The 20,024-nt window shown below is 35.6% G+C and overlaps 1 protein-coding gene across 1 annotated transcript in view; it reads left to right on the forward strand.

Moving 5' to 3' along the window:
- KLHL2 (kelch-like family member 2) overlaps positions 1-20,024 on the forward strand; it is a 98,788-nt gene that overhangs the window by 76,332 nt on the left and 2,432 nt on the right. Inside the window, exons 7-12 of the mRNA XM_008589616.1 lie at positions 2,009-2,158; positions 7,798-7,915; positions 13,940-14,137; positions 14,576-14,733; positions 15,947-16,115; positions 19,501-19,644. Coding sequence (XP_008587838.1) covers positions 2,009-2,158; positions 7,798-7,915; positions 13,940-14,137; positions 14,576-14,733; positions 15,947-16,115; positions 19,501-19,644 — 937 coding nt within the window. The remainder of the gene's footprint in view (positions 1-2,008; positions 2,159-7,797; positions 7,916-13,939; positions 14,138-14,575; positions 14,734-15,946; positions 16,116-19,500; positions 19,645-20,024) is intronic.

Raw genomic sequence — 20,024 nt, forward strand, 5'->3', positions numbered from 1 at the left:
TATTAAGTGAAACAAGTCAGGCACAGAAAGAGAAATACCACATGTTCTCACTTATTGGTGGGAGCTAAAAATAAATAAATAAATTCACACACACACACAAAAAAAACGGGGGGAAGAAGATATAACAACTACAACTCCTTGAAGTTGATACGACAAGCAAACAGAAAGGACATTGTTGGGTGGGAGGGAGGAGAGGGAGGGGGGTTTCAGTAATGGGCCACAATAATCAACCACATTGTATATCGACAAAATAAAAATTTAAAAAAACAAAAAGGAAGAAAAAAAAAAAGGAGTGAAATTCTGGTGCATGATACAACATGAATAGAACTTGAAAACATTATGCTAAATAAAATAAACCAGACACAAAAGGAGAAATATTGTATGATTGCATTTATGTAAGATACCTAGAATAGGCAATTCATAGATAGAAAGTAGAATATAGCTCAGCAGGGGCTGGGAGGGGGAGAGAATAGGGAGTTACTGTTTAAGGGGTATAGAGTTTCTTCTGGAGATATAACAACCACAATTTTTTTTGAAGTTCTTACAACAAGAAAATGGAGGGGACACACTTGGGTGGGAGGGGGGAGAGGGAGGAGGGAGGGAGGTTTCGGTGATGGGACACAATAATCAACTACATTGTATATTGACAAAAAAAAAAAAAGTTTCTTCTGGGATGATGAAAACATTCTGGAAATGGGTAGTGGCAATGGTTGTACGACATTGTGAATATACTTACTGCCATTGAATTGTACATTTAAAAATGGTAAAAATGGTAATTTTATGTGTATTTTACCACAATAAAAAGTTCTAATAAAAAAAAAAAGAGATTAGATCTGAGCATTTTAGAATTTCTTGAAACCTCATTATTCGTTGTGATTAGTGTAATCATTGGATCTCTGGAGTTAAGATAATGAACAAAAACCTTTGTCCTTCATTCGAGATCAGGCACAGCCAGGACAAGATTTATTCATGGTGTAGGCACATTATTTTAAAGTATTTTGAATCTTCTTTCTGGATATTTTGTTTACCCTCTTGTGTTTGAAAAAGGCATCATTAACTTATTAATATTGCCTACTCCACCTGAAGGACTCATTGTCTAAATTTTGTTTCCTGTAATTTATTATTTGGCTTGATGTTCAAAGATAAGAAACAGGTAAATATTATATTATCTAAAGAATTCATCATATTCTATTGTTGACATTGAAGTTTATCATTTTTCATTGCAATTCCTGTCTTTATTACCTATATATGTTTTGTCTGCAGTCCAGATAGTTGAGCATTTTTTGGTTTCATTTATTTTTCTCTTAGTCACTGTATTAGTGTATTCTCCAGAGAGACAGAACCAGTAGGAAATATTTTATATGTTATAAATATGTGAGAGGGGATTTATTAGGGGAATTAGCTCATGTGATAGTGAATAGAAGTCCCATAATAGGTCATCTGCAAACTGGATGCCAGTAGCATGGCTCAGTCTAAGTCTGAAGGCCTCAAAACCAGGGAAGCCGGTGGTGTCCTGAGTGGAAGTCCTGGATGCCAGTGGAGTGTCTCAGTCCAAGTCCAAAGGCCTCAAAACCAGGGCAGCAGCATGGACAAGAGATAGAAGGGTGTATCCCAGCTCCAGTGGGTAGAGAGAGAGATATGCCTTTTTTCTCTGTTTTTTTTCCTCTCTGGGACCCCAGTGGATTGGATGGTTCCCACCCATATTGAGGGCAGATCTTTCCTACCCAGTCCACTCAGTGTCATGCTAATCTCCTCTGGAAACACCCTCAAAGATAAACCTGGTAAAGCCTACAAAGTTTGCGTTACCAGGTTTCTCGGCATTCCTTAATGTAATCAAATTGCCACCTAGAATTACCTTCAGAGTCACAGTTATAAACTTTCCTCTGTTACTTTTACACTGAACTAGAGAGGATGGTCATTGCTTTTTTTCTCTTCACTTCTGTTTCTTTGGTAAATTTATTGTGAAGTCACCATCTCCTCATGGAGTGTGTCTGATTTCTTTTTGCAGAGAGTTGAAGAGGAAGCATTGGTCAAGAATAGCAGTGCTTGCAAAGATTACCTCATTGAAGCTATGAAGTATCATTTGCTGCCAACAGAGCAGCGTATATTAATGAAAAGTGTCCGGACCCGACTGAGGACACCCATGAACCTTCCCAAAGTAGGATCTATTGTTCATACTTGTTATTATCTCATTTGAAAGGCGCATAGTAAAGCTGTCAATATTTTTGCTCATTTGAATTTTCATACTTTATTACTTTAGTTTCTCTTTAATATATTTTATATATTTTGATATTTTCTTTTAAATATGCCTAAGAATGCACTGTAGTGTATATTATTCAACCTCTGTATTGATTTTATATCTTAAGGGTGGGGATGGTGTAGTTTATTCTTTATAAACTGCTTGATGTCACTCTTCTTGGACAGAAGACAACTGGTTTTTGTCCCTTATGACTTTTTTTAGCTCTAGTTATGGTAGAAAGCTCTAGTTGTAGTCAAAAGAGGAAAATCAGACTAGGTAGAAAGATTTCTCTGTAAGCTAGGTGTTTATATAATAACTGAAAACCCAGTAGTTTCACAGAATTACATGTTAGAACTAAGGATGATAAAATAGCTTGTTTAATTCATCTCCTTCCTGTTCCCTGTTGCATACTATTGATGGTTCCCCACACATCGTATGTAACCATTTCAGCATAGATTTCCCATGTCTTTTCATATCTCCAGTGTTCGTATTTTCCTGTGTGAAAGTTCACATTAATCTTTTTAGTTGTGGCCATTTGTGTTTTACTGATTTAATTTTCCTTACAAAATACCCTTCATTTCTTTCTCTCTGTTTGCAATTCCTCTGCTCTCTTTACATCTTTAAAGTACTAGAAGACCAACATTTTAAGCACCGTTTCGTGTATGGTCTAATCAGAATGATCCAAAATATAATGCTATTACTTATGAATTTATTTTTAACTCTCCTGTGTGTTTGGGGCAATGCTGGATTAAGAAATAGAATTAATCTGTTATCGCTTTCTTATATCATCTTCAGTTATTACTCTGAGCTTTCCATTGAATTATGTCTTTTAAATTAAACTCTCCTGTGTGTTTGGGGCAATGCTGGATTAAGAAATAGAATTAATCTGTTATTGCTTTCTTATATCATCTTCAGTTATTACTCTGAGCTTTCCATTGAATTATGTCTTTTAAATTCTTTCACTTTCATGCTTTTATATAATGCTTTTGTAAGTTTTATTTTTGGAGTCTACATTTTTAATTGCTTCAAATCTGTGTTGGTATTGTTTTTCTGTTTTGCCCAGTGTTAACAACAGTTCTCAATTTAGAACTAACTGCAGATTTTGCCAGTATGCTATTTGCTTGTTTTTCTAGATCATCAGTAAATATTTTATTTAGAATGGACCTCAACACTCTCCCTGGTGACACCTCATAAGAAGTACCCACCCCCTGACACAGTCCATTTGTTGAAAGTTTCAGTTCATATGGTTATGTTTACCATCTAAGCCAAAAATGATTAATTAGACATATAATATATCGGATGAAATTGAGGATCAAACAGATTCAAACTTGGCAGGATTCTTTTTCTAACATCCCTCTGCTTGTTACTCATTTTATTGTCCCCTAGAAGTTTGAATGCTTTTCTCAAAATATTCTAAATTTTTACTGAGAATTATTATCACTTAACAAAAGGTATTTACAAGGCATTCACTTCCTGCCCTGTTTTGAAAATTGGTATTTGCCTTTTTTAAATTTTCTGATCTCTCCTCAGTTCTCCAAGATTTTTCAAAAATAATTGTAAGTGGCTCAGTAAGTACATTAGCTAGTTCCCTTAACACCTTAATATGCATGCCATCTGGGTCTGCTGACTTTATACGTGTTCACATTTCCCAAGTACCCTTTTACCTGCTTTTATAAGTAACCATCTTTATAAGTCTTCATTACTTCATATTTGTCCATATTATTTGGTGTTAGTTATTGTTCTTACAAAAAAATTGATTTGTAAAAAGTGTCTAGAGTCTTTCCTGTAAACTTAAAGTTACATTTCATTTATGGTAGTCTTTCCAACTTCTAAATAGTTTGTTTTATCTTTAATATTTTTTAAACAATTCATATTTGTAAAAAAAAAAATCTTTTCTTGTCTATTCCCTCTTCTAACATCTTTAACTTTGCTATCCTTTAGCTTTTGCTATCTTTATCTAGAAACCTTTAGGATGAAAATGAATTCACTTCTAATTCTGGAATAAAGATGTCACTTTTGAAAACTTTCTAAAGAGTTCTTGGTAAAAGCCTATCAAGTACTTTATTTTCTCTTTTATAGAGTTATGGTCATCTGTTTGGTTCACAGGGTTTCTGGGCTTCTCTGGTTGTAGCTTCCGAGTGGACCTTTCAACTGTTATACTTTGGGATTTCACAGTTTTTTAACTTTTATTTTGTGGTGGGTGTACAGATCTTTTTTCTGTCTTGCCAGGGTGACGAGGAAGGAGGGGCAGCAGGCCTGGCAGAGAGCACTGAGCAACAGTCTTGCTTTGACCCTGCATCTTCCACTTGCATGACCCCTTCTCAGTGTTGATTCATCCACCCATATTTTTGAAAAGACGCTTGTGTTGGAAGCTTTTTCAGCAGCACCACATGTCATTTTAGGGTGGTTATACTCAAGATCAATTCTAGGTAGGCAGATAAGAATGAAGCAAAGATTAATTTCTTTTGCTTATGTATTTCATAGTAATGATGAGTAAAATTGAACAAAATCTGGTAGTTAGTATTGAGAAAATTAATGTAAGGTTTTGATAATTTTTATACCACGACAGTGATTTAGTTCTTTTTATATTAGACTGATTTTGTGAACTCATACTAATTTGCATGAATGATTCTTTTTATTTCTCATACTTTAGTTTTACATTCTCAATACAGTCATCAATCCCCCCTTATCCAAGGGGGATAAGTTCTAAGATTCCCCAACAGATGCCTGAAAGTGCAGATAGTACTAAGTCCTATATATACTTTTTCTTCCTATATATACATACCTATAATAAAGTTTAATTTAGTAATTAGGTATAGTAGGAGACTGACAACAGTAACTAATATAACAATTATAACATTATACTGTAATAAAAGTTATGTGAATGTGGTCTCTCTTTCAGAATACTGTAATATTTTTGTAACATGATTGACTGTGGGGAACTAGTAAAAAAAAAACGAAACCACGAAAGTGGGGACTACTGTAAGCAGTAATGGAATTGTGTAAGGCATCCTTGAATTTGGACATCATAATAAAAAACTATATTATGTTTTGCTACTTTACTTTGTTAGCTCCTTTTTCTGTTTGGAATCTGTATTTTTACAAATGCAGTCATATTTCTAGGTAAATATTTTTCTATATTTGTACCTAGTATAGCTGTTGAAATTTCCTATTAGAACATTTATGAAACTTGATTTTTTCAGAAGGTAATTTTTAGCTAGTATTTAATAGATGATAAAACTAAAAAGAATGAAGTTTAATCGAGTTACATGTCAAGACGATCACTTGAATTTGCTTAGTTCCCTACCCCTTGCCCTCCTCAAATATGTTACATTTAAGTTTTCTCTACAAAAGGTCTTCTGTTTTCTTGTTCCTTTATAGCATATTAGTATAGTGTTTCCCAAATGAGATCAGGTGTTTTTTACCAATATCTGGGGTGTCAGCATTATGAGCAACTCTTTTGATAATACCAACACAGTGGTTTTTAGCAATTTTTTGATCTCATACAAACATGCCTGCTCTCACGTCCTCCTGTTGTTTCTTCTTGTCTCCTTTATTTCTGATTTCTCGAATCCCTTTTTTTTTTTTTTAATCTCTGTTGGGTAAGAACAAATATTATTTCCATTCTCTGTACTTAGTAGCACATTTCCCCTTCCATTCTCATTTCTATACACAAAAGTGAACTGTTGCATGGTAAACATAAGAATCAAAGTTTGAGAATCATGAAACCTACAAGTCGGTATTGTTTCTCAACGGAGTTTTTAAAATATTCCATTCTGAGATTTTTTTTTAATTGATCTTCATCAGATACATTATGCAAGACTCTTTCAACTATCATCTAACTTTTGGGCAGAGTTTCAAAGTTTTGAAAACAGATCCCTAAGTACAAGGTTGATCTTAACATATGTTCCCATGCTATGATTTTACAACCTTGCTACCGTCCCTTATTTTTTTCTTTTGGTGGTAGGAGGGGAGGGTATTTTGAATTTGCTTTGTTAATTCTTCTTTTTATTTATTTTGAATTTAGCACTAGTAGAATGAAAAAGTCATATGGTTGGTCTATGTTCAGTCTTCTTTTTGAGATCTTTAAAATTCCTTTGCTCTCCAGTTACTAAATAACTAAAAAGACATCTTTTTGGAAACTTGAGATTTGCTCTGATTAAGGAATTGAATTTTCTGTATTCCCATCTTTCTATAGTTATGTGTATGGGCAGGTCATTTCTCAGTTAAGGTTGCAAACCTCCCCTTTTTGTGTGTATGTGTTACTCCACATTGTGTTTGTTTTGATTTTTTGTTTCTTTTTAACATCTGTTTTTCCCATTGGGCATCACATCTTTTCCCCAGGATCCTTGCCATTCTTTACAGTTTTCCATATGAGATGTCACTGTCTTTCACTTTCTTGTTAGTTTATGGCTGTAATTTCAGTGTTGCCAGAGGGTGCCCAGGTATACTCAGTAAAAGACAAACACGTTGGTTTCTAAATTCCATCCATTTTTCAAAGCCCTAGATCAAGTTTCACCTCCTCCAGAAAGCTTTTACTAAATTATGACAGCTTTCCATTTTCTGATCAGAAGTAGCAATTAGTGTCTGTACTAATCATATAGTTTTTGATCATATATAATTGTATATTGTTCTTGAATTACTTCATGGGTCTTGTCTTAGTGAAATCTGTAAGCTCTTGGAGAGTAGAGACCATGTCTTGTATTTCTATGTAAAACAGCCAGCATAGTCCTGGATAGGTACAGATGGTAGGCACTTAGTAAATAGGTGTTGGGTTGAGTTGAGGAAATTTATAGACCTCATTCATTCTCAGCAGTAGACTATTGTGCATTTGTTCATTATGATTTCTAGCGTCTACATTATCTGTCCTGTTGGGTTGTTTCATTTGTGTGGGGCATCAAGGAAGGTCTCTACTTGAGATCTGGGAATCTGTGCTCTCTTGTTAACTACAATTCAATTACTCCTCTTTTTTTAAGAATTTTTTCCCTTCCATGTTTCTTTTAGTATCTTACTATGCTTTTCATCTCACCTACTCAGTAACATAGATTTCATTTCTATCTGCTCTCCTACATTGTGGAGATCTAATCCCTGATCACTGCAAAACCAAGATCTGGTTTTTACCAAACCCTGTGACATACTGCAGCCTTGCCAGTGCTGATTGCCTGCTGTTTTTGGCTTAAGTTGTGGAGATCTAATCCCTGATCACTGCAAAACCAAGATCTGGTTTATACCAAACCCTGTGACATACTGCAGCCTTGCCAGTGCTGATTGCCTGCTGTTTTTGGCTTAAATACTGCTTTTGCTTGAAGGATCAGAAACTTATTTTAGTTTCTGAAATCCTTATTTTTGACTAAATGTGCTAGATAATAGAATTGTAGTTCTAACTACATGTGCCTCCTTTGTTGATGTTTATTAAATGTCGGTTAGGTGGTCATCTTCCCCCAGCTCACCCTGTCATCTTCATCCTAACACTCCTCACACCAGTGTCTTTTAGGACATTTTAAATCCCTGCATATGTAATAGTCGTTTGTTCAAGTGTTACATTTCTGCCCTTCCAGTTGATGGTGGTGGTTGGGGGCCAAGCACCAAAGGCTATCCGAAGTGTGGAATGCTATGACTTTAAAGAAGAACGGTGGCACCAGGTAGCAGAATTGCCTTCCAGGAGGTGCAGGGCAGGTAAGCATGTGCATTACGGTGAGTTCCCTTCTGCTGCGTCTTTGGGAGCTTCTCTTTCAGGTTTTATTAATTAGAGGAATCTCTGTTAGAAAAGCTTTCATTAAAATAGCTTTGTGGTTAAACAATGATTCAAGGGCCTCATACAACTCAAGGCATTGATGGGGTATCTGCTGTGTCTTCATCTGTTCTTATCTTTTTTTTTTGACAGATTTATTGGTATTTTAGTAAAGACATTAATCTCAGTCATTTCTCTCTCCCATCCTGATCTTAGGTTAATATTTAATTTGGGTCAAGAAAAGAGCACGCAGGAGACAGATGTTATTTTAACAGACAGTAAAATGGACAAAAATGGATAGTTTGCCTACATTAAAGTAAATTAAATTCATGTATCTTGAAATAATTAAATCATGTAAGAACTATATACATTTCCATTGTTTTACTTGAGGCTTATTTGGAATGTAAATGCAAGTGAACAGTGTTAGGAATATACACAGGCTGCTTCTCTGAAGTTATTACCTATTAAAGGAGTTCAGCAAGTAGTTGCCACCAATAACATAGTCTGAAGTTGCCTCCAGACATTGTTGGAGTGTTCAAGGAAATCATTATATTGTATGTTTCTTTTGTCTGTGACAATGCTTTTAAAGATGCGCTAAACTGTCACTTTTTTAAAAAAAGGTTCATATACAAAAATACAAAAACAAACACCCTACAATACACAAACCTCACAAAGTATATGCAATGAAAGATTCCATAAAATATTTGAAGAAGCATTTTCTTTTTTTTTAAGCCTACATCACCTATTATTTCTAGGCAGTCTCCCATCCAACTACTAATCAGACTCGACCCTGCCTAGCTTCCAAGTTCAGCCAAGATCAGCCCCATTCAGGGTGGTCTGGCCATAGACTGAAGATGCATTTTCTTTCCTTGTATTATCAGTACCTAAAATATGCCTTTGAGAGGCCACTGGTGAATAGGTATATACTTAAAATAAACCATATAATTATACTATTAAGAAATCTTGTACTAAGTTTAATTCAAATTGGATTTCACAAGTTAGTAACTTAAATGCATAGACAAAGTTATAGAAAGTACGTCTCATTTTCCATCTTCACACAACATTTAAAAAAATTTTTTTTGGTGTTTATACCTTTTAAAACACAAAAGCAGCCAAATACTTAAGCAATATGTACATTTAAATTTTTTTTTTTTTTTTTTTTGTCTTTTTTCGTGACCGGCAACGGATCGCAACCCTCAGTGTTGCGCCCGTACCGGACCGGGACCGGCTACGGGATCGCAACCATCGGTGTTGCCCCCGCTCCTTGCTCAGCCAGTGAGTGGCCGGTCTGTATGTGGGATCCGAACCCTCGGCGGGAGCGCCACCGTGCTTCCCAAGCGGCACACTGTAGCAGTGCGCCACCGGGCGGGCCCCTACATTTAAATTTTTGATTGTGGCTTGTATTTTAAAAGAAACAGCTCCCTTATGATTTGTTTCAAGTTTTGGTGGAAATGTTTACAGGAACTAGCTAATAAACAAAAACCAAGAAAAGTACATTTAAAATACTGATTTACTTAGGTAGCAAATGGTTGTTTGACAACTAATGAAGGTAGACAAAAGACCCATTAAGGTGAAGTGGGCTATTTCAAATACTCAATAGTTTACATAAAAATCTTTTTTTTTAAGAGCTAAGCGCCTTTATCCAATGATAGCAATGCAGTATGTAGTTTATGATGACTTGAAGCAAGACAAATGCCCATAAGGAAAAAAAGCTGTATTTTAATTTTATATAAATTTTCTTTCAGCCAATAGTCCAGTAACATTTTCCTCCCAATGCAATACTTCCTCTCTCAATAAGGCTGTTCCTGGGAGCCAGACAGTTGGGTAGAGAGATCTTTATAGGCTTCATTGGGAGGTCTGCAGCTTCTTCAGCTGATCACTTCTCAGCACTGTGACTGGAACTTTCCCCAGATCAGGCAGTTCTAGCTCCTTGAAACTTTTCAAGTTTTCTTCTCCTACCTTCCTGTCCACCATTTTGCCATCTTTTCAAATCTTTCTCATTCTTTAGTGTAAGGTGCAGGAGTTAGCAATTTGCTGGGTATTAGTTACCTTTGTTGAAGTGTTGAGAGGGGAATTCTTTAGGTTGAGATCCTTAGTTCTAGAAGATTCCTGATTCAGTTATACACCACAGTTGCCTTATCCGTTTTGCAAACACTTGTTCAAATAGATCTTACTTAGCCAAAACTGCAGTCAAAAGAGGCAGTTGCAAACTCTGAGAATTCTTTGTGGGACTTAAAATGGATCCATGATTTCTATCTCCCATAGCAAAATGAGTTCTAAAGGTAATGGAACATTTCTATGATGGTAGCACTTAACAGTATGTCTTAGAGACTGTTACGTAACAACGTATCTAGAGTTACCCATTTTTTTTTTCCGTTAAATTTTTATTTTGTTAATATACAATGTATTAGATTATTATGGCCCATCACCGACACCTCCCTCCCTAGAGTTACCCATTTTTTAAGAGTGGTCTAGTATTTTATTTTGCTCTGAATGTAGTGTAATTTTACTAGTTTATAAAATTAAAATCAAAACACTAAAATCGTTTGTAATTTTATGTTGTTATAAATAGTACGACAGTGAATTTCTTATACATACATTGTTTACATATGCTAATATATTTTGGGAGGACAAAACTCTAGAACTGGAATTACTGATTCAAAGGGTATCCTGAAAGGATACACCAATTATTATTTCCTCTAACAATAAAATACGAAGGTTCCAGTTTCCGTACATTCATAATAACTTCATAACTAAATGTTTTGAGCTTTGCCAGTCTGGTGGCTGAAGAATGATAATTTGTACTTCTTAATTATGAGGAAAGTTAAACATCTTTATGTCTGATTTGTCAGTTCATGATTTTTGCCATTTTTATTATATTGTTTTGTTGATTTGACAGATATATTTATATGTTAAAGTAGCATTTTTGTATCATATGTGATGTGAATACTTATTTGTATTAATCTTTTATCTTTTGACTTGTGCAATTTTGCCATGTAAAAATTTTACCTTTTTATGTAGTTCTGTATATCAGAGTTTGGTGTCTTTGGACTTAATATTTGTTACTTGCATAGAAAAGCCGTAATCCAAAATTATCTATATATGTACCTGTCATTGTATACACACACAAAAAAATGTTTTTAAAAACTTTTATGTTAAAATTATTTAACTTACAGAAGAGTTGCAAAGATAGAAAAAGAGTTCTGGTATACTTTTTCTCTAATATTAATGTCTTCCATAACTGTAATATGATTATCAAAACTGAGAAATTAGCATTGACACATTACTTTTAACTGAAATACAGACTTCATTCAGATTTCACCAGTTTTTCCAATAATGTCCTTATTCTGTTCCATGATCTCACATTGCATTTAGTTGTCACATCTTCTTAGTCGTTTCTGATCTGTGACAGTTCCTTAGGCTTTCCTCGTCTTTCATGCCCTTGAATATATAGACGAGGAGTAGTCAGGTATTTTAAAGAATGTCTCTCAATTTGGATTTGCCTGATGTTCTCTCATGATTATTTCTGGAATGTTAATCTTGATCACTTAGTTAAGGTGGTATCTACCAGATTTCTCCCCTACAACAAAATTAAATTTGAAAACACGAGTTAACTTTTACAGTTTTATTTTTCATATTTATATCTAAAACATCTGGTCTTTATTTTGGTATAAGAAATAAGGTATGGATTTTGTTTTTTAATGGCTAGCCAGTTGTACCAAATACCCTTTATTGACTAACCTACCTGTTTCTCCTCATTTTAAATGCTGCCTTTTTCATGTAATAAATTTCCACATTTACTTGGTTTTGTTCTAAATTTTCTATTTTCTTTCATTTATATGTCTTGCCTATTTATGCATCTAGACAAAGTTTTAATTACTGTTCTTTATAATATGTTTTAATATGTGATGGCAAGTTTCTTGGCAAGTTTATTCTTATGTATTTTATCTTTGTTGTTACTGTTGCTTGCTATTTACTAACTGGTTGCTTAATTTATATCTGATTCCTGGTACAATCATTAGACTGGATTTATAACAAAATATGCTGTTTACTTATGGAATAATTATGGTTAAATTTTGCCTTCACTGTGCCCTCTACCTTCCATCCCCTTCAGATTAGAGCTGATGCCCTTTAACTGTGTAATCTTGGCCAAACTGTGTAAACTTCTGGCTGGTAACTTTGGGGGCTTATTACACTTCTTTCAGTTTAACCCCCTCTCCACCCAGAGTCTTTGCAGGGGCACCTCATAGATTGATTCATTTATTTTCTTCTTCTCTGCTACATGAAATACCCTAAAACCTGGTAAGCATACTATACTACTTCTAGGAGATGATAGATTGTTCTGTTTCACTTGTGAAGAAAGTAAAATGAAAATTGCAGTGGCTCCAGTTCCCACAGTGAACATTCCCTGGTGTCACATGCTGAAATGTGCTGCCTGCCCTGTCACTGCTCACTGATCCCCAGGCCCTCCCGGGAGGTCTACCACATTCCCGGCTAGCAGGGGGCCTAAACAGGCAGTCCCATTTGGACTGTAAAGAGTTTTGCTGGCATATGGAGGACTGCACTTCCATATATTTTAGGGGCTGGGAGAGTAAAGCTCCAGAGGGTAAGAGGGGCGGGGGGGGGGGGGTAGGGGGGCATCCCTTGCCTGATGACATCATATAAAACATTGAGCTAGTCAGACACTTATAGCTGGTGATTACAGTTCTCCCTACTGGGATTCAGAGAACTGTGAGCCACATCGCCTGCCCTCAAGCTGGCCCAATGACATAAACAATAAAGAATTAAGAACAATAAAAATTGAATAGTTTAAAGCAATGATATTGCAGGCTATATACAATTTATTAAATCTCAGATGCATTACATAGATGTTATTTGCTAAAGAGGTTCAGGAGCTGGAGGTGTTCCCTGTAGGCTAAAGTGGAACAGGGAAGACCTCGTAGAGAATACGAGTAAGGAACTTTAACTGGGGCTTGAAAGTCAAAGCAAGCAGAGTGGATGGTGAGAGGAACTTGACGTGGTCAGATCAGGACCACAGCATAAAAAAGGTCCAGAAAAGTGAAAAGATGTTTGAAACCCAGAGTCTAGCAATCTGCTTTCCCCATCCACCAAATCCCCTAACATCCCTTTAGCCCAGGAGTCAGCAAACTTTTTCTTAAAAGGTCCAGAGAATAAATATTTTAGGCTTTGTGGGTTATATGGTTTCTGTCACAGCTACTCAACTGCCAATGTAGTGCAAAAGCAGCCATGCATAAATGAATGGGGGCGGGGGGGGTTCATGGACTTTATTTATGGACACTGAAATTTGAATTTCATATAGCTTTTTACATGTTATGAAATATTCTTTTGGTTGTGTTTCAGCCATTTAAAAATGTAAAAATCATTCTTGAGCTTATTAGTGCTACAAAAATAGTAAATGAGCCAGAGTTAGCCTGCAGACTAATTTCCTGACCCCTGATTTAGCCTACTAACATGAAAAATTAGGAGCACATTATGCAAATAAAATATAAACATATAGAGTTTTATTTAAAAAATCATCCACTAGAAGATCCAAAATTGAAAGCTGCGGAAATGTATACGGCTTCAAGTAGTTGAGAAATATCGGATCATTATTTAAGCCTATAAATGAATATTTGAAAAAGCCAAGAGTCAAAATGGTACCTCAACCATACCATAGCTTTTTTTTTTTAAAAAGATGACTGGCAAGGGGATCTCAACCCTTGACTTGGTGTTGTCAGCACCACGCTCTCCCAAGTGAGCCACGGGCTGGCCCATAGCATTTTTTAATAACCTTAGAAAGGAAGACAATTTAGTGATTATATATTCTTGCAAATGAATAGCATTTTTTAAAAGATCCTCCTAAGAGTAACGTGTCTGAAAACAGGTACAGACTTATTGGAAAGCAGTCTTTAGATAGCTGTGGTAGTTGAGTCACATATTCATCAGTAAGTGCTGTATTTCTTTTGTAGGGATGGTCTATATGGCTGGGCTTGTTTTTGCTGTTGGTGGCTTTAATGGCTCATTGAGAGTCCGCACTGTAGATTCCTATGACCCTGTGAAGGACCAATGGACCAGCGTGGCTAACATGCGAGACCGGAGAAGCACTTTGGGAGCTGCTGTGTTAAATGGATTGTTATATGCTGTGGGAGGCTTTGATGGGAGTACAGGTAATTTCCTTTTCATCTTTTCCATATTGTTGTTAGAATAACATGGTAACCGCATTTTTAGAACAAATTGTGGCAAAATTAGGACACATTTGAGTGTTTTCACAGGTGTTATATTTAAAAGTAACTTTAAACCTTGCATCAAGAATTTCTTTAAATGATATGAGTGCTGAGTATATAAATTTTCTTTCTTATGTATTTGTATCAATCATCTTACAAGTTTAAAAAGCTTGTAAATGTTAGTAGTTTTGATAGGAGTTGTCTGGAAAAGAAGCTCTTTCAGTTTATCGTGTCATTGATATGTTTACATTCTGCCATTTTCTTCTTTTAATTTTAGCCCAATGTAACTACCTGAAGTATTATTCACTAATAATATATATGTAAAAGAACAATTAAAGTCTTTTTAGAGGAGGAAATGAAGGGTGTTGTGCTTCATTATAGGTTTATCATCTGTGGAAGCATATAACATAAAGTCTAATGAGTGGTTTCATGTGGCTCCAATGAACACACGGAGGAGCAGTGTCGGTGTAGGGGTTGTTGGAGGTAGGTGGCTGTTAACCGTTCTTTCAGGTGAGTGTGTCCAGGTGCATGTGCCTTCTTAATTCTGGAGAGTGGTTCTTCTAGTGACTTAAACACTAGTCTTATAAAAGGGCAAGCACATTATCATTTAAAAAAGAAAAGTAGTAATTACTGTAAAATTTTAATTATCCTTTTTTAAAACTTAGCTTGTCTAAATAAATTAACCTATATAGGGCCCTTTTTCTCGCTCTCTATCCTCATCTCTCTCTCTCTCTCTCACCCTCTCTCTCATCCTCCCCCCCTTTTTTTCTTTTTCTCTTTGTGTATGTGTGACCTTTCTAAGACTGTCAGCTGATCTAAATACAGTTGTTTGGGGAACAAATTAGGTGACATACATGCTAAATTGTGTCCCTGGAGAAGGGATCTTTAAGATTTAAGGGATAGATAGCCACAGTTATTTATTTATATTCTATTTTGTCCCCCCTCAGAGTTTAAGGAAGCCTACAAGTATTATTCTTTGGTATGTTTTTTTTTTTTTTTTTAATATTGGCTTGGGCAAATTTGTGAGTTCCCATCCCCTCCTCACTGTGGGTATAATTCTCTGCACTTCTTTTTAAAAAACAACTTTATTAAAATATATGTTGCATTTAATGGCACTGCTAATTGTCTTTTAAATTGTGGCAGGTAGTGTTATATTAAAAGGCTTCTCTGTTTCATTTATATATTGTTTGGCATTTCTTTTAGTTTATTGTTTTTAGTGCTTATTGGGGAACTTGTTTAATAATCAGTCTTTTCATACCTGTATCTTATAAATTTTGTACTTTAATACTGGATTACTTTTATTGTAGACATTATTTTCAAAAGGATTATATTAAAGCATTTTTTGTCTCTCTGTGTTTCACCTACATATTATTTTTTTTCTGTTTGACATGCCTCTCTTTTAGAATAATAGTTATTACTGATATTCTTGTCAGTTCTACTCATTTCCATTTCTTAAATTGTATGCTTTTTTTTTTTAAGAAAAAGATAACTGGTAAAGGGATCTTAACCCTTGACTTGGTGTTGTCAACACCGCACTCTCCCAAGTGAGCTAACTGGCCATCCCTCTATAGGGATCTGAACCACGGCCTTGGTGTTATCAGCACCACACTCTCCCAAGTGAGCCACAGGCCAGCCCTTAAATTGTATGCTTTAGTATTGACTTATTTTTACTATAAGTTATGACTTCAAAAGTTTTAGTTTCATGTCCTTTGAATAAACTCTAATATGTTATAAATTTCTTGTCCCTTTTGCTTTACTATAGTTTGGTTGTGTTTTATAGGTGTTGGCGTGTTAAACAACTTACTGTATGCTGTAGGAGGTCATGATGGCCCTTTAGTACGAAAAAGTGTTGAAGTATATGATCCCACCACTAATACATGGAGACAGGTTGCAGATATGAACATGTGCAGAAGAAATGCAGGTATCTGCTTAGTTTAAGTTATATTGAATTTTATTTAAATTTTTACTAGTATCACTGTATATTTCTTTTTTAAAAAGTTATTTATTTGTTATTTGACACTTACCGATTGTACATATTTATGGGGTACAAAGTTATATTTCCATACATGTATACAATGTGTAACAATCAAGTTAGAGGGTAATTAGCATATTAGTCATCACAAAAATTTATTATTTCTTTGTGGTGAGAGCATTTGGGATCCTCTCTTCTAGCCAGTTGAGAACATACAATAAATTATTGTTAATAACAGATGCCTAGCACTACTGTAGACCACTAGAACTTCTTTTTCCTGTCTAGTTGTGATTTTGTATCTGTCAACCAACCTCTCCCTATACCTGCTCCCTCCTCTCCTTCCCAGCCTCGAGTAACCACAATTCTATTCTCCACCTGTATAACCTAAATATTTCTTTTCAGCTCCCACATATGAGTGAGAGCATGCAGTATTTATATTTCTGTACCTGCCTTATTTCACTTAACATAATACCTTCCAGGCTCTTTCATGTTGTCACCAATAACAGGATTTCATTCTTTTTTATGGCTGAGTAGTATATCTTTGTGTATTTATACCACACTTTCCTTATCCATACATCTGTCGATGGACACTGAGGTTGATTCCATATTTTGGCTATTGTGAATAGTGCTGCAGTAAACATGGGGGTGCAGATATCTCTTATGTATACTGATTTCCTTTCCTTTGGATGAATACCCAGCAGTGGGATTGCTAGATCATAGGGTAGTTCTGTTTTTAGTTTTTCTGAGGAATCTCCACTGTTTTCCATAATGGTTGTACTAATTTACATTCCCAAGAGTGTATAAAGAGTTCCCTTTCTCCGAATCTTTGCCAGCATTTGTTATTTTTTGTCTTTTTGATAAAAGCCATTTTAACTGGAATGAAATGATATCTCAGTGTGGTTTTCATTTGTATTTCCCTGATAATTAGTGATGTGGAGCATTTTTTTGTATACCTGTTTAGCATTTTTATGTCTTCTTTTCAGAAATGTCTATTCAGGTCATTTGCTCATTTTTTAATCAGGGGTGTGTGTGTGTGTATGTGGCAACTCTGGGCGAGATTACTAGGGTTGTGGGCAGAACCCTTCACCTGAAAGAGAAATGCTGGTGCACTTTGCAGTTTCCCAGCTGGAATGGGCCACTTTAAGGAAGGTCACGGGATATAGGCAGAACTCTGAGATCCCAGGGGGGCACAATGGAGTGCTCTGCAGCTCTTCAGGTTGAGTGGGAGACAGGGGAGAACATCCATATAAATTTGAAATATCAAGCAACTTACAAGTCAGATTTCAAAAGTTTTCATTAATGTGGTAAATTATAACATCAGGTGGAGGAAAAAATGATGTAAATTTGAGTTAGATTATATACAGCCTTATAATAGCATGTCTGTAACAGGTTCTCAGTATATGTTCGATTGTGATGAAGTAAACCGATTACACTGGAAGCAGCAAACACTACAGGAAGGTGCATCCTTTTGGCAAACTAATTTGGCTCCCATCTGCCTAAAAGGAATCTGATGTGAATTGGTGGATTAGTAAAATTGATATCTTTTGAATGTATTAATATATTCAAATGGCTGTAGGGACAGATCTCCTTTTCTGCAGTGGGATGCTCTTTGATCTGTTAGTACCTTGTAGATGTAATTGAGAAAGCTCTTTAGGAAAATATAGCTCCCTTACTCATCCCTTCCATCATAGAGCCATTTGGGGGCCCACTTTATCTCTTCACAGTCATATGTCATCAGTCCATGGGCTAGAATAGAGACTTGCATACACATACAACAACTTTGGGGAGCTCATGTGGCAGCAGTATTGGGCTTTTGCTTTCAAGTATTTGAACTACTTTAAAATGGCATGAATTTGCTTCCTGCCAAAAGACTAGTAGCACAGTTGAGTTTGAGTAAAATAGAGAAGATCCATTTCATTTGACAGAAGAGAGTATTGATAGTGCACTTTTAAATGCTATGTAGAGATTTGGACTTGTTTTTCCATTACGTAAAAAATCTGCAAGCATCTGTTAATTACGTTAGGAAAAGCATCTGCAAAACTAGAGAGACCAGTGTGTGGGCAGCATCCTTTGGATTCTTTGATGCTCTCTAGGACCTGTTGGAGCCTTTAAAAGGTCTATTTTTTGATTCAGTGGTTTTCTTTCTAAAAATTTATATTAAGAAATAATTGTACAAGTATTTCCAAAAGTATGTAGGGGGATCCTTGTTCACTGCGGCATCATGGATCACAGAAAAAATCCTGAAAATAACTAAATATCCAACAGTAAAAGATGTTTTTAAAATTATGGTATTATCATACATGGAATCTTATGCAGCCATTAAAAATTATGTAGATCTGTATTTACTAACTTGGGCAAGTGTCCAAGGTATATTGATTGGTGGGCGTGATTGAATAGTAAAGTAGGGTGTGTAGTGTGAGCTAGTGGGGAGTTAAAGAAGGAAGTGTCTGAGTATATATGCATAGAGAAAAGTTAGCCAGAGTAGACTTCAAAATTTGAATGTTCATTATTTTAATAGTATAGGATTAGAGGGGATCTTTTCTTTATACTTTCCTAGGTTTTTTTTTTTTTTTTTACCAAAAAATGAGTAATTCTAATAAATAATATTATTCTCCCCTTTTTAAAAAAAATTTATTTATTTTTATTTATTTATTTTTTTTGTCGTTGTCTTTTTCCGTGTCTGGCAACGGATCGCAACCCTCAGTGTTGCCCCCGCACCGGACCGGGGACCGGCAATGGGATCGCAACCCTCGGCGTTGCTCCCGCGCCTCGCTCAGCCAGTGAGTGGGAACCGGTCTGTATGTGGGATCCGAACCCTCGGGCGGGAGCGCCGCCGCGCTTCCCAAGCGGCGCACTATCCAGTGCGCCACCGGGCCGGCCCTTATTCTCCCTTTTTAAAGGATATAAAATAGCTAGTAGTTAAAATTAAGACTATTTTTTTTTTTACCTTCTAATATGTTTTTTTTCTTAAGATTCCCTACGAAGCTGACTTCGAGAGAGTTACTGAACTTCTTTGACCTTTTTTTTTTTTTTATTAAAAAAAAAATTGAGGATCAAAATAGTTCCTAACCTATAAAGTAAGTTTGTTGTGAAGATTAAATTAAATAATGCACATATAAAGCAACTGTTGCATAAATGACTTACAGTAGGAGCTTAGAAGTGGTACAACACTCTCACATTTAAAATAAATTCTTTACATATTCACGATCTTCTCTTCTTGTCTTCTGTCAAGGAAATAAGTGTCTTTGGATCACGTCACCAAACATATACAGGGATATTCATATTCAGCCAAATTTTTTAAATAATTGTTTTCTCTCTGTGTAATTTTTTAAAGGAGTTTGTGCTGTTAATGGTCTGTTATATGTTGTTGGAGGGGATGATGGTTCCTGTAACTTGGCGTCCGTAGAATATTATAACCCAACAACTGATAAATGGACAGTCGTGTCATCATGTATGAGTACAGGGAGGAGTTATGCAGGTAATGATTGTCTCAGCTTCTGAAAGAAAAGATGACATCGTTATGATTTTTATGTTGCGGTTTTTCTGGTATAAGAAAGTCTTTTCTCAAAGTATATTTTATATCTTATTCTTAAAGTAATTAACATTGTATGTGTATATCCTGAAATAAAGCACCAGTATTCTTTGCTATTCTCCGGTGATTTGTATTCAGAATCCCAGGACTTTGCAGTGCAGAATCATATGATGACATTTAATATGGCTAAAATCTGTATGTAGTGGAGGGGAATATACTATGTGGCGAGGCTTTAATTCCTCAGATATCCAAGAAATATGATCCCTGTAACATCTCTCCATGGCCAGCCTCCATGAGATAAAATTATAGTAAGGCTATGGACTAAC

The sequence above is a fragment of the Galeopterus variegatus genome, unplaced genomic scaffold, assembly GCF_000696425.1.
Source record: "Galeopterus variegatus unplaced genomic scaffold, G_variegatus-3.0.2 Scaffold5555, whole genome shotgun sequence".
Classification (NCBI taxonomy): Eukaryota; Metazoa; Chordata; class Mammalia; order Dermoptera; family Cynocephalidae; genus Galeopterus; species Galeopterus variegatus.